Genomic DNA, 22,343 nt, shown 5'->3' on the forward strand with positions numbered 1-22,343 from the left:
GTTTTCAAAGGAAAATTGGGCAAATATTCAAAGAGATGGACATGATGGACATCCCGCATCTGTGGTCCCCCTGTGTCAAGGGCCTAATTTTTTATTCGCGTGTTCTAGTACCAGAAGGGGGGGGAACACACGTGGCTTTTTTTGGTTTATCTCCTCAACACTTATCTGGACATTCCCAAGTTCGATGTTGGCGTTAGATCACTGGATGTAGACTTCATGAAGGAAGCTTACCTTCATGTGTGCATATCATCAGGCTATTGCAGAGGATATATGCAGTTTTTCTGGGAATTCTCATTATCAGTTCTCTGCATGATTCTGGCTCAGAAGCGGAAGACCTTCTACAGCATCTGGAATATCTTATAGCAGTGCTAAGATGCCTAGAAACTGGAATTCATATTTAATTGACAGTGTCATGGGAGACATAGATCTGTTCGCTTCGCCTAAACCCACTTGCACACCAGTGTTTACAGTTTTTGCACAAAGGCACAGGATCACACAGCTTGGTTCTTTCAGTTGGACAAACCTTCATCTGTATGCCTTTCCTTTCTATGCCTGCCTTTCTCTTCCTTAAAACTCAAAGTCAGACAGGGACAGGACAGGACAGATTTGGATGGCTTTGATTTAGATCGATTGGCTCTGCAACACCTCTACCCTCTACTATGAGGTCTAGTAAAACCTCCATTAACCTAACCTTTCACATCTGTTGTTATCCCAGCAGGGCGGTCATCTGCTCAATGTCACTTCACTCTCTTCCTCTGACAGCCTGGGAAGATTTTTATTTTGGAGTAAAGTAAAGATTTGGAGATTTTTAGAGCCCAATTTTGGTATGGCTGTGTTGGAAAACTTTACTCTACAACTTTTTGAGCCTGGCTACTGCTGAATTGAAATATTGACTGCTTTTTTGGCTATTACTTCTGCAAGGGGGGTGTCTGAGTTGGGAGCCCTTATGGCAGTGAGCCCCTTTTGAAAATAAAGGGAGATTTTTTTTTATACTTTAGATGTACAGGGCTTGCGTTATTACTTAAGCAGGACTAAGGATTTTAGGCAGTCTCAGCATTGGCTTTTGCATTTTGTTATTCCCATCAACCAAAGAGTTCCAGCTGGGATAGGGCCTCATTCACTAGGGCTACTGCCCTAGGCAACATTCATTGGGGGTGGCAACTAAGGGATATTTGGAAAGCAGCTACTGGAGTTTCCCCCAATAGTAAGGACTGCAGCAATGGAAGAAGAGAAACACACATAGTACAGTACCTACCATAAATGATGATGTTGATTAGATTCCATTGCTCCATCAAACCCTCCTCCCTCCCCTCTGTGTTTTGGGGGTGTTTGTGTAGGTGATTTACCCTTGTCTTTAGGTCTTCTGACATCTGGAATGAAAAAAAGACTGAATATATGATTGGATGGCGCATTAGTACCCTGGCTGGCTGGCGGCGTCAGTAATGCGCCCTCGCCCTGCGTCATCTCTCTTCTCTATTCGTGCCGACTGTGGATGGACTATACCCAATAGTAAGGACTGCAGCAATGGAATCCTCGAACATCTACATTTATGGTAGGTACAAAACTGTACTTTCTAAGGTATGTACGTCCATACATCACCTTTATGCCCTATGCCTTGAGTGGGGAGCATACATGTGATATACAACATCTGTAAAAACCTAAGGCTTTCATGTATGGGCCAGATGTTGGGCTACGCTTGGCAGGGAATCTCCTTTAGTGAAGAATACTACAACAATGAAGAGAAGAACATCTGCTGTTATTGTGCTATCTTACTTTTTAAAACCCACTTGGGAAGGTGTCATCTAAAAGTAATTCTTAATTTCTTGGCTGTCTTATAAAGTGTCCTACACTCTGTAGTCTTTGAGTCTTATAAAGTGTCCTACACTCTGTAGTCTTTGATGGCATGGAAGTAGGGCTAATGAGCATCTAATTCCTCAGACTGATATAGTATTAGCTGTTTTCCATTAAGTATAACTGTATGCGGTGTGTACCCAGGACTGTTAAAATTTCTTAGTAGCTCTCTTAAAACCTTCATCCATGGTGAAAGGGAATTAGGTTGTCTCCAAAATTGGGAATGGTTGCATTGTTATTGATTTACATTTTTTCTATAGTATATTGAATATTTATAAAGAGTCTGCCTAAATGTTCAAGAAGCCTGTATCCTGACTTTGTAATTTTAAAAGTTGATGTAAAAATTAAATTCAGTTGATTGCATTATATTCACATATTCGTTCTTTGAAATATTTGGTGATGTTCTAGTGTTTCATTGTTGCAGTAATCACCTGTGGGTTATCCCTGTTGTGGTAGCCCTCGGCCAGCCCGAATACCAGAGTCAATATTTTTGCGCGCCGGCTACTGTCGCCTGCAGTCTGACGTCAGGTCATCAGTACTATAAAACAAGGCAGCCGACGTCATTACATCAGTCTTTCTTGCCGTACAGCCCGTAGCAGAAGCAGTCCACACAAGTGCCGGTCGGTTGCTACCAGAAGGGGTATTTCAGCAGAAAACGTCTAAAGCTAAGTACCCTGTTGGGGACCTTTTTTTTGTCTAACCGATGTCTGAAAAAGTTAATTGTCTCGCCTGTGGAAAGCGGATCCCACACCAAGACTTTCATTCTTACTGCATCACTTGTTTAGGCCCAGACCACAACGTCCCTTGTTGCCGGTTCTGTGCCCACTTTAATGCAAGAACCATTCGCCGTAGACCTCTTTTTGTCGACAATTATTTTCGTATTCCATCTTTGAATTCCGATATGGCATCCATCAGCCAACAATCCACCGACATTCCGAAAAAACGTAAAGATAGAGACAGGCCACACAAGGCTAAGCCTTCCGATGACGCTAGCGCTAAGCAAGTCGTCAGCTCTCCAGAATTCAGTGAAGCATTTTCGCAGCCCCCTGATGCCAGACTCATTTTCTACGCAGGCCTCTGCCGAGACCCTTTCAGAGTCCGGTATGCTGCAGAAATCCACTTCGTCTTCCGAGCCTTTGGCTGTCTCTCCCTCGGTTGGGTCCAGAGACATGATGCAGGCACCAGCTTCCGAGGAGGCCGTTTGCACTACTGATTCTAGACAAATACCGACATCTTCTCTTCCAACTATTGTTTCTCAGAGACTGACTGATTCTCTTAGGCCTCGAAGCCAGTCCACTACTAGGAAATCTGCTGTTAGCCACCATCTTGCTACTGCTCCCCCACCCAAGCTCAGATGCTTAAAATGGCAGAGGATCTCATCTTCCTTATCCGAGGTACTCAAGCCCCAACTCCAAAAAAGGAAAAGGGCTCCTTCTCTAGAAATTATGACAGACCAGGAGTCTGAGGAATCTGATTATTCTGCCTTTGAAGAAGAACAGCAGCCCTTAACTGTTTGAGGATTCAGATGCAGAGGAATCCATCCCCCCTCTGCCTCTTCTCCAGAGAACCTCTCCTTTGGGGAAACCCTTCACTCCCTCGGGGAACAGTTTCATTGGGAATCTCAGGACAACTCACAGTCAAAGAAAAGTCTTAGAGAGTTTCTAGACCTGCCCCAGCACAGACCCCTGTCCGTCCCACCTATTCTAGAAGTGGTGGATGATGTTTTCCTTGAATCCAATTTAGCCCCTGATGCCCTGCCTCCTGCCCCAGCTTAAACCTGACGGGTACTACAGAGTACCGGATTTTCACAAATACCTGTACAGAAACCCTGCTGCAGACCCTGAGGTCATTACACAGGGACCCAAAGGAGCTAAGACTAGTTCTGCCAAGAATTCTCTTCCTTCTGACAAAGACTCCAGAGCTCTGGACAGATAGGGTAAGAAAGAATACACCTCTGCAACCTTAGCTATCAGAGCCTTAATTATAAGTCCCGTATGTTAAAATATCAACTACACACTTTGGAACAATTAAAACAGACTATTGCTACCTCCCCTGACGGTGCCAACTCAAAAGAGCGGCAGAATTACTATGCTTGTCAAGTGGCCATGCACTCATTACAATGGGGATATAATGCCCTAGAAGCCTGTAGCAGGGCAGCAGTGACAGGATCTGTTATTAGAAGACATGCATGGCTGAAGGAACAACCTCTCCCTGATCATGTCAAGTCTAAACTTATTGATGCACCCCTAGATAAGCAACGCCTGTTTGGGGAAAAAGCAAAAGAGGTGCTTCAAAAGATGGAAGACAAAGCAAAATCTATGCAAACAGTAAAATATTTCTTTCAAGTTCAACTGCCCAGATTCAGCAGGAACTTCCCCTCTAAATACTGGGCCTACCCAGCAGACAGGGCCAAAGTAAGCCCCGCAGGGACAGGACATCCAGGCCCCCATGCCAGGGCCAGCAAAGAAGCAAATAATGGACCACTTCCGCCTCTAAGGCAGGGAGATCTAAGCCAAGCTTCTATGGTAAGCACTCAAAATGGCTCTCCCTCCCCCCTCTACCCTCCTTTCACTCATCTAAAACTAGGAGGAAGGCGCACCCTCTTCAAGGACAATTGGGTCTCTATAACCAAGGACCAAAGGGTATTAAAAATCATTTCTCAGGGATACATATTCTCCTTCAGCGAACTCCCAATTCCAAGAGGGTACCCAGACCTCCCCCCAAACCAGTGGGCAGAGGCATTAAAACAGGTAAAAACCCTAATGTCCCAGGGGGCAGCAGAACCTGTCCCTCCGGATCAAACAGGAAAAGGTTTTTACTCCAGACTATTCCTTGTCCCCAGAAAAGAGGGCACTTGGCACCCTATCCTAGATCTATCCAAGCTGAACACCTCCTTGGTGGTCCCCAGATTCAAAATGCTAGACTTGCAGCAGCTCCTGCCTATGCTCGCACAAAATGCCTGGCTGGAGACCATAGACCTAAAAGATGCCTACCTCCACATCCCCATCAGGGAATCGTGCAGAAACTTCCTGCTCTTCTGAGCTGGTAATCAGCACTTTCAGTTGTCTGCACTGCCCTTTGCTTATCTACTGCTCCCAGAGTATTCAAATGCTTGGCCCTGGCTATAGCATTCTGCAGACAAAGAAATATACAGATTTACCCTTACCTGGATAATTGCCTCATTCAGGCAAACAGCAAAGTAAAGTTACTCCAGGATCTTCTCTGTCAAAAAACTCCTAACTTTCCTAGGATTCACCATCAACGAGAAAAAATCAAAGCAAACCCCCACCAGGAAAATTGTTTTCCTGGGAGCTGTGCTAGACACAGCAACCCTAATGGCCTTCCTGTCCCCTGAAAAGCAAGAGTTTCCTGCCTCTCTACTTCACCCAGCTGGCTTCCAGAAGTCACCTCACTGCGAGGAAGTTCCTGCAAGTCCTGGGATACGTGGCATCTTGCATCCTTCTCATCCCTCTCACCAGGCTTCACATGAGAAAGATTCAGTGGTACTTAAAGATCCTTTGATGTCAGCACTTGGTCTCTAAAGACCACTCTCCCACTGATCCCTTGCATAAGGGACGAATTTCGCTGGTGGGCAGAGGCCTGTGCCATGAACAGGGGTCTTCCCTTCATCCTCCGCCCTTCTGGCCAAACAATCACCACGGCGCCTCAGACATAGCTTAGGGCACTCATCTAGCAGGCAGGTGTACCCAGGGCCTTTGGAGTGCCCAGCAACTTCATCTAGCAGGCAGGTGTACCCAGGGCCTTTGGAGTGCCCAGCAACTTCACTTGCACATCAACCAGAAAGAAATGATGGCAGTGCAAAACACCTTCCATCCCCATCTCAGGCCAGGGGTCCTCCTTAAAAAACACAGACAACACCACAGTAATGTACATCAACAGGCAGAGGGGGACCCAATCTTACCTCCTGTGCAGGTTAGCCATGAGTTTGTGGCTTACAGCCACCTCCATGGGCCTACACCTAATTGCCCAGTACTTACCAGGGATCGAAAACACACTGGCAGACCACCTAGGCAGAAACTTACTGGACCCCCACAAATGGCAGCTTCACAGAGAAATCTTTCTGCAAATCATCAGGAGTGGGGGACCCCAGAGGTGGACCTCTTTGCCTCGCACCTCAACCACCAGCTGCACAAGTTTTGCACCAGGGAGTTTCACTTCCTAGCATGAAAGATGGATTCCCTAACCATCCCCTTCCTCTTTGTGTACGCATACCCTCCTCTGCCCCTTCTTCCCAAGGTTGTGATCAAAGTAAGAGAGGAGAGACCAAAGGCCATCCTCATTGCTGCAGATTAGCCCAGACAGCATTGCTACCCCTTACTGCGCAGTCTGACCCTACTGCCCCCTAAGCTGCTTCCCCTATAGTCAGACCTCTTGACCCAGGAGAGGGGGAAGGTACTGCACCCAAGACCTAAAGACTTTCAAACTTTCAGCATGGCTCATACACTAAAAACTAACAAGAAGTTACTATTAAACAAACCGGTCCTGGACATCATCATAAAGGCCAGAAGGCCCAGCACAAGAAAATCTTATGCAGGAAAATGGAAAAGATTCTGCTCCTGGAAACTATCAAAAGGGGGCAGTACCTCACAGTCTTCCATCTCTCTCATCCTGGATTACTTAGCAGAGTCATTCAATGGTGGCCTCTCCTCCTCCTCCTCTATTAAAATCCATGCCTCTAACATCTCTGCCCATTTATGATTCAGACCCACGCCTCTTCTCTCGTCCTTCGGTTAAGCAATTCCTCAGAGGGATTTCTAATATTAGGCCTCCCAGAACACCTTCTACTCCATCTTGGGACCTGAATTATGTGTTAGAAACTAACCTTACCTCCTTTCAAACCTGCCGCTTCAACAGAATTGCAATACCTCTCCTGAAAGACTGCCTTCCATCTAGCTGTCACCTCAGCCAGAAGGGTCTCAGAACTTCAAGCTGTCATGGTTGTCAAGCCCTTCATAATTTTCCATGCAGAAAGAGTCTCCCTGAGGACTAATCCCTTTTTTATGCCCTAGGGTGGTATCTGATGTGACTCTTAACCAGACCATACACTTTCTTTACCAACCCTCAAAACAAGGGGGAAAGAATTCTACACTCACTAGACGTGCACAGACAACTCGGATACTTTCTGGACCGCACTAAGCCATTCGGAAAAACTGGCCAGCTATATGTGTAAGCTTTGCTCCGGGGCAGAGGGGACGCCCATCTCCAAACAAACCATTTACATATCCATTTGTGCTACAGACTACGTGGGAAACCCATCCCTAGGTCAATCCGTACCCACTCCACTAGGGTAACCTCCACTTCCACTGCCTTCCTCAGAGGAGTTCCTACCAGGGACTTATTGAAAGCAGCCATCTGGACCTCTGTCCATACCTTTACAAAGTATTACCACCTACCTCACTTTTCGAAGTCTAGGGCAGGGTTTGCCTCTGCAATTCTGCAGGTCTTCCTGACCCATACCTAGGACTCTTTCCTTCCACCCTTTACCTCAGCTTTGGGAAACTTCCCACTGGTGATGACTGCAACAGTGAAACTCGAAGAGCATAGTACCGTTGTGTACACTTACCATAAATGCAGATGTTTGAGTGTATTTACTTTTGCAGTTTTGGTTTCCCTCCCTCCATCCCCCTCTTCACATCTTCCCCTAGGGGGACACATGCTCCCCAGGGTGGCTCTTAGCCACCAGGACCACTTCTCTGTTTTCCCTTGTGCTTCTGATGGGTTTGGGCAAGAAAAACTGATGTAATGATGTTGGCTGCCTTGCTTTATAGTACTGACGACCTGACGTCAGACTACAGGCGACAGCAGCCGGTACACAAAAACATTGACTCTGGTATTCGTCCAGCCGAGAGCTACCACAGCAGGGATAACCCATAAGTGATGACTGCAACAGTGAATACACTCGAACATCTACATTTATGGTAAGTGTACACAACTGTACTTTTCATAGGCTGGTTTCTCCTATATAGAGTTTGTATAGTGAAATGAGAGTGTTTGCCATTAAGTAGTCTAGAGTGAAGGATCTGGGCTGATTTCTTTAAGCTGGTTATGGTATGGCTTAATATTTGTTTAATTAGGCTTTTCTTCATTACCTGAGCAGAAGAATGGCAGTGATTCACGTTAGGTGAGACCCAATGAAAGATGGATTACATACGATAAGAAATTCATATGTTTCTAGGGTACTTGCGTATTATCGCAACCAGATCTTTCACGGCAGCAACAGTTGCTTCCCGATCCTGAAATGTGTTTGTTAATGTTGCTGAAATGTGAAATACTGTGTTTTTCAGTAATACGGTTTGTTTTCTGGAGTCTTATCAATAAGATGTTAACAACATACTATTGTTGTTTCTTTATGGACTTAAATGACAGCATGTCGCTTTTTTTTTTCATGATGTACACTTTGTAAAGGTGAGCATTGCAGTGAAGAAGTTGGAGAAAGAGCTAAAAGAAAGTAAATCTGTTTGGTTTTACATAGAATATACAGTCCGACAGTGCTAGTGTACTGTTTAAGTTTTCATGTAATAAAGCATTACATCGCATACCAGGTTACATACATGTCCTTATTACCAAAATAAGTGTAGAATCACACATGTAATTAGCTTTGCTTGTAATACTGCATGACAGGCTTTCTGTTCGTCAAAAAGAAAGCCTCCATTACAATTCAAGTGTGCATGTGTAATGCACGCAAAACAGGAAGATGGTTTCGTGAAAAGTTTGTCAGCCTGAAGGTACTCCAAACTTATTTTTCTGCAATAACTTCAAATAACACCGAACAGTGTTTCCTGAAGTCGTTTCTGTTCCCAGAAGCGAATTTCGCAACCCCGAAAATCTGGTTGGGATAATACGTAAGTACCGTTTCTAGTCCTACGTGCAGGCCATGTTTATGCAGGCCCTTCGCGGAGAGATTTAGTTCTGGTATGGTGTTTTCTTTGTACTTGACTGCTTGTCATATACTTTTTGCACTGTGCCTCATAATATTTACTTGTTATGCCTGAAGAGGGAACCGATTTGCATGATTGTCAGCATCTTGAGCATTAATAAAGAAGTCATGTATAGCTATTCTTTTGAAAGCAGCTCTGTTTTTTTAAATAGTGTTTCTGTTTTTCAGTCATGGAGGTGTTATAAGTTCAACAGGAGAATGTTATTGCTGATATTATTTATGTTAGGACCTGTGACTACATCAGCTAAGATTACACAACTTTTAGATGGCAGTAATGCTTGACTTTTATTTTCCTCCTGAATACTATTCGAGGAGAAGTAAAACCTGTTTCTTATGTATAATGTGACTTGGGATAAAATACCTATCAGGTCAAAATATTAATTGCTTGGCATTGATATGTACATCTAAGCTATGCTACTAAACAGCAATTATTTCATTCATTTTTTTTTCTATAACCCTTCTCTGGGCTGTATAAAAAAGTTTATTTTTTTACTGTTTGCTTACAGGGAGATTTGAATAATGATCAGGATGTTGTTGACTTTGTCATGAACCAGCCAAATGTTATCCCCCGCCTCAACTCCAGGATTTTGAGTTCAGAGCGACGATACTTGGAAATGGCATTGACAAGTGAGTGTGTGACAAAAATTGCTCAGAGTACTGTCAGTTATACCATTTATGTATGATCAGAAAACAAGTATTGTATGCATCTGGTGTGTATGAGGAAGCTCATCATTCTCAACTATATTTCTAGTACTTTTTCTTTTGTAATGGCGTCAGTAAGCCCAAAGTTTTTACTGATGTTACTTTGGGTGAACAAAGCCTAAGAAGATATCCCTCCATGCTCTGAATATCTAACCTATCTTCATCATTAGTGAAGTGTAAACTAGAATTGGATAACAAACCCTGTCAAGATGACTTTAATCATCGTCAAGGTCTGCCTCTCCCCAGTATCTGCAAATCTCGTTGCCATCCTTCCCACTTTAGCTGCCTGAGTCACTATAAATGTGGCCTTTGAGCTCCTGGCATGCTTTGATAGTACTTAATTCTAAAGAGTGCATAGAATCCTATCTTTATATTTATGTGTAAGAGAAGTTATCAGTAGCATTGGTGCTGCTACTTTTAACTCTTCAAGCTGGAGATGTACAACGCAATACCAGGGCGTCTCATATTCAAAGTCAACACACTTCTCCCTCACCAACCAACACTGAGGCATTTTCTGTAGCACACATCTAAATATGTAGTATTGTCAATAAATGGATAGTTAGTCACATCGTAGGTGCCTGAATATAAGCTTACTGTATTGCCTATTTTGAGACATGGCTTAAAGAAGCAGCTACCTTTTTTTCAGAAATGTTTAAGAAATCTGATAGTGCTGTTGTCTGCGGTTTTGGTCTTAGGAAATGTTTTGATGTACTGACCTTGGTTAACAAAACTGCCAGTTTAATGTATTGCTAATAGCAGTGATATTAGAGACAAAGGCCACAGCTAGTTATTACAAATTGTGGTGGGGAGAGAGCAAATCTTCTGCTGGTTATTTATAGTCTCCCCCCCCCCCAACAAATATTAGTACAAAACAGCATTGACACCATTTTGGATTTAATCAAAGGATCAAAAACTTATTGGAAGCATGTTGGTCTGCTCACTAAAAGGTGAGCTAAACAGATGCTTATCTTTGAAACTTTTGAAACCAATCATAAACAATGGCACTAGACCAAACAACTACAGCCTGAGATATCTTGCTTGGTGTAGTAATTACCAACATTCCTAGTGTTAGTACTTCCATCTTTAATGAGCAGCTATTGCCTAGTGATATTTACAAAGTCCCTGAAAACTATTGAAAGATCACCTGCAATCATTACAAATTGTTCCCTTTCTGATTCATCAAAATGTGTACCGATAACTGAACTGCAACACACAGAGAGACATTCCCTCTGTATACCTCAACATCCTAATACTGTATTAGCCACATTTTATCTGCTCGCACTCATTCAGGATCAGCTTGTTCCAACCAAAGTACAGAAAAGTCTCTAGGAAAAAGCAGCTTTTCATAGGTTCATAGGTTCATACTAGGCTATCTGCCCTAGGGCATTTATAAGCCTAGCCAGAGTGTGTATGGCTTTCGCCACCCATTTTAAATTAATTTTGCTGTGCCCTTTTTCGAGGTTAGTATACTGCGCTTCTGTCTAACAGTGACACAGAAGTGATACCCGGGGTAAACCTACGATCTCCCATCCACTCATCAAGATTCCTCTTGAAGAGAGTCAATGAGGGACTCTGCCTAACCTGGACTGGGATTTTATTCCAGAGTGAAGGGAGCCTCTGGGTTATGAATCTGTCCCTCCAGCATGTCCTATTTATTTCAGTGCTGAGGTTTAAGTCCCTCGAGCGCGTAGCTCGATGGGATTTGGATTTTCTGAGGTGCAGCATGTCCATTAATTCCGGGTTGGACATGGCTTTATAAGTCAGGCACAGATCGCCTCTGAGCAGGCGCTATGCCACTGAGTAGAGCTGGAGTTTCTTTAACCGGGCAGCATACGGCATCTGTTTGAGCCCCTTGATCCTCTTGATGAGGTACTTTTGGGGTCTTTCCAGTTGTTGCAGGTGTCTGGTAAGGTACATCCCAAAAGGGGCATTGTACTCAATTATGGGCCTGATGAGGGATGAGTAAAGAGGCACGATGACCTCCCCTGATCTAGATGTGAATCCCTTCATGATTAGGTGGGCTATATAAAATGTTTTTCTAACCACTTTGGCCACGTGGTTGTCAAATGAGAGATTGCTATCAACTTGGGTCCCCAGGTCCCTAATTACTTCTTCTGTACTTAATGGATTACCACCTATGTGGTAATTTGTGGGCACTTTGTTTTGCCAAAGGGATGACTATACACTTTTGGCATTTAGCTTGAGGCCATGGCTCTGGCACCAGTTGTCTGTTTCTATGAGGCCCTTTTGGAGGATGCTTGTGTCAGCTGGAGAGTCTATTATGGTGCCCAGTTTGCAGTCATCTGCGAACTTGGTCAGCCACAGTCCTTCCATGTTGGCCTGTACCTCCGAGAAATATATACCGAACAAGAGAGGTCCCAAGACTGAGCCTTGTGGGACGCCACTTGTAACTGGTTTGGAGTCTGACATGGCTCCAGCTATTCTAACCATGTGGGTTCTGTCCTTGAGCCAGTTTGCAACCCATCTAGTGACATAGGGGTTTATATTTAAGCTGGTGAGCTTATCTGTAATGCCCTAGTGGGGTATTGTATCGAAGGCTTTTGCGAGGTCCAGGTAGGCTGTGTGGACCACCTTCCCCTTGTCAATGGCCTTGGTGACTGTTTCAAAGAAATTGACCAGGTTTAAGAGGCAGGATCTGCCCTTAACAAAGCCGAACTGGGTAGGATCCAGTGTCTGTAGGTCCCCAATATCTTTATTTATAAGGTCCATGATGATCCTTTCCATAGCTTTGCAGACCAAGCTAGTGAGACTTATGGGACGATAGTTTCCAGGATCCGTTGAGGCACCACCTTTGTGGAGAGGGACCACTGTTGCTGTACGCCACTCTTTGGGTACATATCCTGTAGTAAGGCTGAGATTGAACAGTAGTTTTAGGTTTGTGTTTAGCTCTTCTTGGAGTTCATGTAGGACGCAGCCTGGGACACCGTCTGGTCCATTGATGCTGTGTTTCTTGCTTTGGAGAGGGCAGCTCTTACCTGAGCATCTGAGATGTCAGGGGGGCAGCACTCTGCTGGGATAGATATTAGCCCTTTTGGTGGGGGGGGGGGAAGAAGTTTGCGCTGAACCTGTCAGCTAGGATGTTGGCAATGTCTGTGGGTTCGGTGTATTTTATGTCATTTTGGACTAATTCTGAGCATATCTGGGAATTCCCACCCAGGTTCCTAACATAACTAAAGAAAGCCTTGTGATTATCCTTAGTGTCCTGTGCAATTTTTCTCTCGAAGCTGGCCTTAGGCGATTTTATGAGTGCCCGTAGTTTTGCTAATACTGATCAGAGATGCCTTCCCTTTTGGGATTTTGCTCTGTCATGTAGTAGCTTCCTCCTTCTATTGTATAGTTTGTTTATGGCTGGGGTCCACCAGACAGGACGTCTGCCTTTGGAGGATTGGGTCTTGGTTTTATTTGGGATTGCATGATCCATGCATTCCTGAAGGTGTTCATAGAATGCGTTTATAAAGGATTTTGTGGTCTGGGCCGTATTATCCAGAGGCCCGGGGGCTTTGAAGGATTCCACCTCGGTTTTGAGGAGTGTGAAATTTGCTTTAGAGAAGTTTTTCACTGTGGTTGTCTGGGCATGGGGTGGGGTCGGGATGTGAATATCCAGCGAGATTAGTTTATGGTCTGATCTTACCAGTGAGGGATACACTTCTGGTCTGGAGCATAGAGTCCCCATGTTGGTGATGATCAGGTCCAGTATGTTTTCCCTCTTGTGGGAGTGGTAACAAGTTGTTCCATAGCATTTGAGTTTATAAATTCTAGGAACCTTTGGGCTAGGGTGTTGGAGCTAGAGTAATGCTCCCAGTCTATGGTTGGGTAGTTGAAGTCACCCAATATAATGGTGTTTGGAGAGACCTTCATATTTTCCAGTGTTCTCAGGAAGGCCGAATGGGGTTCCTGGGTTTGGGAGGGTGGTCTGTAGCAGGCTATAAACTGGAAGGCAGTTTTACCCACTGTTAGTTGCACATGGATAGTCTCTGATGCTTCGTGCTGTGCCACCAACCTGGAGGTGTGGGTATCTTTGACGAATATTGATACTCCCCTCCTTTTGTGGTTCGGTCCAAGTTTTGGGGCCGAAAAGCATGGTATGAGGTATAACCTGGTAGTGCTGGGGTGCTCTCGAGAGCCTTGAACCAGGTTTCTGTTACTGCACAGATATCGATGTTCTCCATGCTAAGGAGAGTTTCGAGTGCGTGCATCTTGAGGTTTAGACTTCTGGCGTTGACTAACATTACTCTTAGTTTCTTATCCCTTGTGATACCTATGGAGGTGGGTTTGTCTTTTGAGCCTTGCCTAAAAAAGGCACTATGGGGGTAGCAAGAGCCTTTGCCAATATCCGAAAGCCCAGGGGTGACAGGTGCAAGCCGTCCCTAGCGAAGCATCGTGGCTTGTCGAGCATGTCATCCCAGGCTGACAGGCATTGGATCCCCTTTGAATGACACCAATACTTAAGCCAATTGTTGAAATTGATAATCTTGTCTTCATACTGTGGCATCATTCTTGGTGAGGGTAAGATGCTACTCAAGGTCAGGGTCATACCGGCCTGGGCTACATGCCCAGAGAGCTCCTCTATGTCTCTTTTCATGTAGTCCAGGGAGGTATGTCTCAGGTCATTCACACCAGCATGGACAATGACTGAGTCATATTTGTACTTGCCTTGGAGTGACCTGAGTGCTTTTGTTATGTGGCGGATCCTAGCACCCGATAGGCAGCTCACCGTGACCTTCTCCTTGTTCAGCCTGGTGAGTGGGACGTCAGTGTGCCTGATGATAGAGTCACCTATTACAAGTGTATCAGGTGTGTTGTTTAGCCTTAAGGGCTGTGACTGTTCGGCACACTGGCTTTGTGAGCTATGTGTTGCATATGTTTTGTTTTGGGGTAGCGGTTGCTTGGGTGTCTGCTTTGGAGGTCTTTGCTGCTTAGGCAGATTTTTATTTAGAGCCTCCAAGTATGTTTTTGTGTGTTTATGTGTTTGGTTTGCTGTCGTGGTAGGTCTATGTGAGACTGGAATTGTAGTGAGTGTGGTTTCCTTCTCCTCCTGACTAGTTACGCCAGTACTGAGTTGAGAGAGCTTAGCCTCCAGTTTGGCTGTATGGTTGCATCTCTCACATGTGTTGGAATTTGTTGGGAGGAGGAGAGGGTTGTCTGTGTACATTAGGCAGTTGTAACATTGCCTCAAGATTCCCAGGTTCACCAGCTGGACCGGAGAGGAGATTGACAACTGACCTTTGGACATGCTAGAATAGTATTGGGAATTCCTTTATAATTGAAAAAAAGGGCCAATGGGGAACAAGTTACTCAAGGGGAGTTTGTGAGGGTGTAGTGCTTTTAATTTTTTTAGTGCTGACTTATATAATTGCTTTAGTGAGCAAGTGCTAGGCTTTAGCATAGGAACAGGGTGTTTATTATGAGAACTAGATCAGTTCCAAGGCTCAAACCCAAATAAGCGGCGCTGCTCGATGAAGCGCTATGCACAAAATCACGCAAAGCAGCTACAGCGGGTTTTATACAGGCGGACTTGAAAGAGCTAGAAATTGGCCCAAAACAGCCAACAGACTACCAGATTCCTGTGCTGGGAACACTCCTCCAGGGACATATAGCCTGCTCCAAGCTCCCCACTGCCACTGGTGAACAAAGAAGACTCCCTCTATCCAAGAAAGGAAATGGCAACACAGGAACTTTCCAAAAGTCCAGAATACAGCAAAGCCTGTATTTGGACTACTCTAGGTCAGGAAAGATGGGAAACGAGGATAACTTTTTTTTTTTTTTGCAACAAACAGCAGGAAATTGCAATAAATATGTAACACAGGCTAGCGCACTTGAGTGTGTAGCCTCAACAGGTAAATGCAACAAACAGGACAAACTTTAAAAGTGCAGGTGCAAAAACAACTTTTAATCAAGTTTGAACTTAGGACGCAAACTAAATTTAGAGATAAGGTATAATTTCAAAATAAAACCTGGCAATATGATAAAATTGGCAGAATTCTTAAAACTCAACGATAAATAAATGCTAGTAAGGCTCAAATTGCCTGTTTATGAAACTTACAAATAAAGCTTCTAGCAGCAAGATGTTTTAATAATCCATTAAACGTATCTCTACTAATAAGGTTTTATCAAAGGTGCTCGCAGGTGGCCCAACAAAAATTATTTCCAACCTAATTGCTCAAAAGGATACCACTGCATTCCCCAGTGAAGCACCCTCTTTACATTTTACCTACTTTTACCATGCCTTTACAGCAATTGAAGTTCCCTCAGTTTTACTTTCAAGGCAGTCAACAAACCATGTGAACTGACCTTCTTGGAAAAATTCACTTTGCGTATAATTCGGTCCAAATTCTACATGCCAGATTTCCAAAAATGAGCTATGCTTTAAGCAGTCCCCCTCACTTTCATATTTGAAATTATTCAAACCATGTAAATTATCCCCCTAGTTTAAAACATTCACTAATTATTCCACTTCCCAAACTACTCAGCCCACCATCTCCTGATGACTATTGCCCTGTTGTTAACAATTGCCCACTTGTCAGAATTGGCAAAATTATTTATAATCGCATTTTTCAATTGCATTAGTACATATGTTTTATTGTGTGGCAGCCAGCAATAATTTAGGTCAAAGTTCAGTACCATAACAACACTTTACTCATTAATGAACCAAATCTACAACAACAGGTAAGAGGGGATGTTCACTGATATTATTCTTGAGCTTTGAAAATGTCATTCATGAGTTACCTGCTCATAAATTATAGAACATGGATTTCTCTGAAAATGTCATATGGTTTGAAAGCTTCCTGTACAATTGAACCTTAACAGTATGTCAACAGTTACTATTCGGAGGTGGTTAATATTTCAAAGGGTGTTCCTCAAGGAACAGTACTGGGTCTTCTGTTCATTTCCTTATTAATAAATGACCTCCCATTTGATTAGCATAGTATCATTTGTATCCTTTATACAGATGATATTGCTGTTATAAACTCAAAGACCACTACCAAACTGCAAACCTCTGCACAAGATTTGTGCTTCATGTGAAATTGCCTGATTTCAACAAATACTCAAAATCAAACATAATGATATTCAGGTCTATATTAGCAGAACGAAAGTGCATATGTGCGACTACGAAATGATCGACACAGTGCACGAAAATGCAAAAGAGCGAACGGCCACATAAGCAAATTTTTCCCTAGGGAAAAAAACTTGCATGGCCGTTCGCTAAAAACAAATTATTTAACATCATAAATAGGTAGGGGGCTCCGCCCCCCCACACCCCCCTAACTAAATATACCAACTCCGGGATCGCACTATATGGAAGGAAAGGGCAACTCTGGGAAGTGGCCAACCATCTCCTTGCCCTATGACAAATTCATTGAATCGCTTAAATGCGATTTGATGAATGTGTCGCTCAAAACGCATTTGCGTAATTCACCTTTTGTTCTGCTAATATAGACCCTATATTCAACACTCAAAGAATATATTGTACCTCCTCAGTAGCAATAGTAGACCCAGTTGATCCCATTTTTCCCGCATTACAATCCAGATGTATCAGGGGATGCTGTTAGACCAAACAAACAAAGGTAAACAAAACTCTTGCAGCTAAAAATGTATTACATTTTTTCACATCTGTTAATCACAGAAGCTATAGAATCAATTATCATTAATGTACTTCTATCAGTACCTGAATATGCTGTCCCACCATACCTCTCAGACTCCTTAACTGCAAGAATTCTGGACAAAGCCAAAAATAATGGGGGGACAAATACCCCATAGGGATAATTTTTAAATGTTACTGTTATAAATTTAGAAAATTAATAGAATAAAAGGTTTTGCATTAACACGGATTGTTGAAGGTTATTAAATCTGAAACTCAGATGTGTTTCATTATTTAGTGACTTTAATCCTCAATGATTTTCCAGAAGACTACAAATTTTGCTAGAAGTAGAACAAAAATATGAGGCTAAGATCTGGACAATTGAGAGGTACATCTCCCACTTATTGTTCTAAACTCTCAGAGAAATATCAACCTTTTGTAGACAGGAGAGAATAAAATCCTAAGCTTCATTCAGGTGTCACACTACAGAGAACACCACTGCTTAGCCATTCATAAGTAAAGCTAGACCAGTGCTTCTGAAAACCCTGATATATGTATATATCTATATATATATATATATATATATATATATATATATATATATATATATATATATATATATATATATATAGATATATATAGATATATATATATATATATATATATATATATATATATATATATATAGATATATAGATATATATATATATATATATATATATATATATATATAGATATAGATCTACTTTAGTAGACGTTTACAAGTTCGAACTACATATGGCCGAGACCATATGTTCGAACCCGTAAATGTTCGAATACTGAAGTAGAAACACAGAAAAAGTCTTTCGGCTTTTCCCGGTTAGGGGTTGCCACAGCAGAACTCCAGTCCGCTAATGATTGGCAGTAGATTTTTATGTACTGGCTTGCCGGGCCTAACGCACAACCTTCAATGAAGGAACGCCCATTCATGTATGTCGCCACACAGAAGACGCTCTAACTGAGAATCGAATGGGCAACGTCTAACTGTGAGGCAACAACGCTACGTAGAAACACAAAAAACAAAAAAAAGTAAACGTCTATAGCAGGGGGGCTATGCCCCCTGCACCCCCCAAATTGGGGGATTCGCCCCCACACCCCCCTTACTTAACTATACCAACTCCAAGATTGCACTACATTGCGGAAATGGGCAGTCTTCTATTTCTGCTCTGCACGGAGATCTCCATTCAGTTTGATCGAACTTTTACAAGTTCGAATATATGGTCAGTAGGGGAAGGAAGGATCCACATTATTCTTGTGTACTTGTAGGTTCCTAGAGACTGCATCAAGATCTCATGTTATTTCCTGCCACTCAAGACCTCCAGTGTAGCATTTCCTGAAGTTGTGGCCCAAAGTGTGAAAGCACCATCTGGCACCTCCCAGTTCGTCTCAGCCTAGGCCGGGTAGTGCTTTCCATTCCACCTCTTGAGGTTTCCACAAGTAATTAGCCAAGCTGGATGAATACTTTTTTGTAGGGTAGGAGTACGGACTTTTGATGTACCTGATGTCTTTGGGAATCTTTGTAAGAAGAGAAGAATGAATTCTTAATTCCATATACTTAAAGTTAGTGACACTGCAGACACCTTGTCGTCTGCTTCTCCACCACCAAAGGACTTCTCCTTTGGGGAAACTCTTTACAAGAATGAAGGAGGTTTTTCAATAAGAATCTAAAGAATATTCAGAAGACTAGCAAAAGTACAGAGCTTGTATGGACTTGCCTAAATCTAAACCTCGAACAGTCCTTCCACTGCTAGATGGTTCTGGAAGGTGTCTTTAACAGTGCATCTCTGGAGACAGACCCCCTTTCCCCATGCTCCTAGGAAGCCTGACTTGGTTATAAGAACTCCATGGTGGATCTTTAAGTGGTGTTGCTCTATTCCAGCATGGGGACTACTTTGTCCAACCAAGAATCATATTCCCAATGAAAAGGAAAGCAGGGGCATTCAGGAGATTTCAGAAAGAAGTATACATCTCTGCTTTGCTTTCCTTCAGAGTCTTTAAACTGCCAGTCTTGCATGATTAGCTGCCAGACAACCCTGTTAGAAAATATGAGGGGTAAGCAGAGAGGAATTGAAAACTAGGATTTTGAAAAAAGAAATTCTAGACCTATGTGACTGCTTCTATTTTTGTGCTCCATCCATCCAACAAATGTGGCTACCATATTGTAGGTGCATTATACAGGACAGCAACTACTGAGTACGTAATATGGAGACATGCCTGGCTGAGGAGTATGCCCTTGCCAGAAAACATTAAACAGATGTTAATGTCCTTTGAACAAGTGGCTCCTGTTTGGACCTCCTACTCAGAAAAATCTGCAAAAACCTGAGGGAGAAGGTTAAAATTGCCCTGGCTTTAAGGCAGATTTTTCAGACCCAATTTCCAAGGAATAGCAGAAACTTTTATCCAAGGACTTGGCCTTCTTACCTTAGACAGGACAGTGGTAGATCAGGTGAAGGGAAGAAGGAGAATTTAATAAGGACTAGCAAGCTAGATCCAGAGACAACCCCAGGAGTTCACAGGGCCACGATACTCAGAGAACAGACATGATTTAGCCAGGCTGACCCCATCCCATTCCCTCCCTATGTCTGGCCCAAACCAGTACTTCCCCTACTCTGCTACTCACTTCAGAAAAAGATGGAGTGCAAGTATCATTCTTTCAGACATTGAGAAGTCGTCACACAAGTTCAGTCGGTACCAAATATCTAAAAAGTCTCCAGATTGTGGTTTCAAAATCCCCCAAAGTAATGAAATATTCCATCAGTCCCCAGAGACCAAATGGTTCTCATACCAGATGTTGTTTAAGACGCAATTCAGTCTGGGTACACAAAAAAGCTTCTTCTGGTAGAGGAAGGACAAGGCTTTTACTCTAGACTTTTCCTGGTTCAAAGTAAGGAGGATCAGCGGGAAACCCATTTTAAACTTCTTTTCCTTAAGGTTCCAGAATTCAGAATGGTCACCCTTCAAAGTCTATTGCCTTTGCTATCTTCAAATGTACTCATGATGCTAGATCTAAAGACTGACCTGCCTCCTATTCCCACAGACAAAAAAAAGAACAGAAAATAACGTAGGTTTGCAGCAGGGGGAGATAACTTCCATCTCTCCTCCTTACATTATTGCTTGTCCAGTGCTCCTCAGGTCTTTACAAAGTGCCTGGCTGAAGTGATTGCCTTTTGCTGGAAAAAGGATGCACAGATTTACCTTTACCTGGATGACTGCCTCGTCCTGACAGAGTCCCAGCAAGGCATTCTTTAGGCTGAGGATTTTGCCCTGATTTGATACAGGAACCCCGGGCTTACAGTAAGTAAGGAAGTTATGCTAGATCCCCTCACTGAAACTAGATTTCCTGTGGTATGTCTGAACCACCACTCCAAGCAGAACATTCCTTCCCTAGGATGATGTGGTGGCTCACTTGAGTCAGTACTTCTAAAGCATTCTGTAACACTAAGATGATTTCCAGGAAGTTTTTTTTCAGGCTGTTAGGTTTCATGGCTTCTTTCATTTATTTGTTACCATGGGATGTCTGCACATGAGAAAACTCCAGTGGTGCCAAAGAAAAATAAATAATCCATAATATCTGCCACTTGGGGATCAAAATTATTCTTATTCAACTGCATCACTGGGGGGATCTTATTAGCAGTGTGATTATAATCAAGGAATGCCCTTCAGGACACTTCTACCTCATATAACTCTGACCACAGATTCCTTAGTCCTTGCCTTCAAGGGCTCATTTGGGAGCCCTTCAGGTGCAAAGATACTTGTAAGGAAAAAACATAAACATTAAAGAAAATAATGGCTGCCATACTTGCTCTGAAAGCCTTCACCACCGCTATGTGGCAGGGGGGTGGGGTCTACAGATGAAGACAATACAACAGTAATGGTGGTACATAAACAAGGGAAAGGAGCACATTCATTCCTGCTTTGCAGGCTGGCCATTCAAACCTAGAAGTCAGTCTGCCCCTCTCGGCAAACTGTGATATTGGACAGCCTGAACAGACCTCCATGAATGGATGCTAAATAGGGATGTCTTTGTTGATGGGATCATGTCATAGGGTGTACTGTTGATGGGATCATGTCGTAGGGTTACTGGAGATGGACCGGTTTGCTTCCCGTCTGAACAAGCAACTCAAAGTTCTGTGTCAGGACAATAGCTCCAAAAGCCTGGAAAAAAGATGCCCTTTCCCTGAATTGGACAGGTCTCTTCCTTAAGCTTTTACTGCAATTCCCTTGAACGCAAAGGCACTAATCAGAATTCAAGGAGTAAAGACCGGTGGTCCCTTTTTATCCAAGACTATGATTACTTTCCTTGTGCAGCAAGGGAAGAGGAAAATGCAAAGTGTTGCCTCAGCATGCAGATGACTTGACTCAAAACAAGAGTAATCTGCAACACCCAAATCTGGTCACGCTAAGGCTAACATCCTGGGTGATCATTCCATCCAGCCAGATGTTTCATGAGGGCTTACTAAATATTGTGATAGAGGCCAGGAACCTGTTACAGGAAAGTCTTGCCTAACTAAATGGGAAAGATTTTCGTGGTGCCACTCCATGGACCTTGACCTAAAGTGAGCTCAAGTGACCCGTGGTCCTAGTGTATTTGTCAGACCTTTACAAGTGAGGTTTAGCTTATACCCGTGTAAAAGTACATGCCTGTGGTATTTCAGCCTGCCTACTCATGTACTTCAGACCTTTAGTCATAAAGTTCCCCAAGGGGATCACCATTTGCTTTGAACCACCAAGAAAGAAAGAAAATTGCTCCACCATGGGATCTCAAATGTATGCTTAAAAAAGTGACCATGAATCATTTTGAATCAACTTAATTCATCAAGCCTTCAATTCCTGCCTCAGGGAGTGGTGGTTGCTATTACCTGTGCCAGAACTTCTGATCTTCAAGCCCTGATATAGTAAGAATCTTTTCTGGTCTTTCACCAGGATGGTGTGTCCCTGTGTACCAGCCCCTCTTTTATACCTAAGGTGGTATCAGAAATTACCTTCAAACAGGCTGTTCACCTACCAGTTTAGATCTGAAAGCCACAAATTTCAGCAAGGTACTCTGGACAACTGAGATTCTTTTTACATCAAACTAAAGAATTCAGAAAGTCTGCCTAGGTGTCTCTTACAAAAGGTGATGAGGCAGACCTGTTAACAATCATATCCCGTGTGGCGTACTTATTCAGTTTTTTTGTTGCTTGTATCATGGCA

The 22,343-nt window shown here is 43.2% G+C and overlaps 1 protein-coding gene across 1 annotated transcript in view; it reads left to right on the top strand.

The window, feature by feature from the left end:
* UGGT1 (UDP-glucose glycoprotein glucosyltransferase 1) overlaps window positions 1-22,343 on the top strand; it is a gene marked incomplete in the record, with an annotated part of 2,149,769 nt that overhangs the window by 849,361 nt on the left and 1,278,065 nt on the right. The window contains 1 exon segment of the mRNA XM_044070228.1: window positions 9,316-9,436. Coding sequence (XP_043926163.1) covers window positions 9,316-9,436 — 121 coding nt within the window.

Source organism: Protopterus annectens, chromosome 4.part1 (assembly GCF_019279795.1).
Source record: "Protopterus annectens isolate FY-2018-M chromosome 4.part1, PAN1.0, whole genome shotgun sequence".
Taxonomy (NCBI): Eukaryota; Metazoa; Chordata; order Ceratodontiformes; family Protopteridae; genus Protopterus; species Protopterus annectens.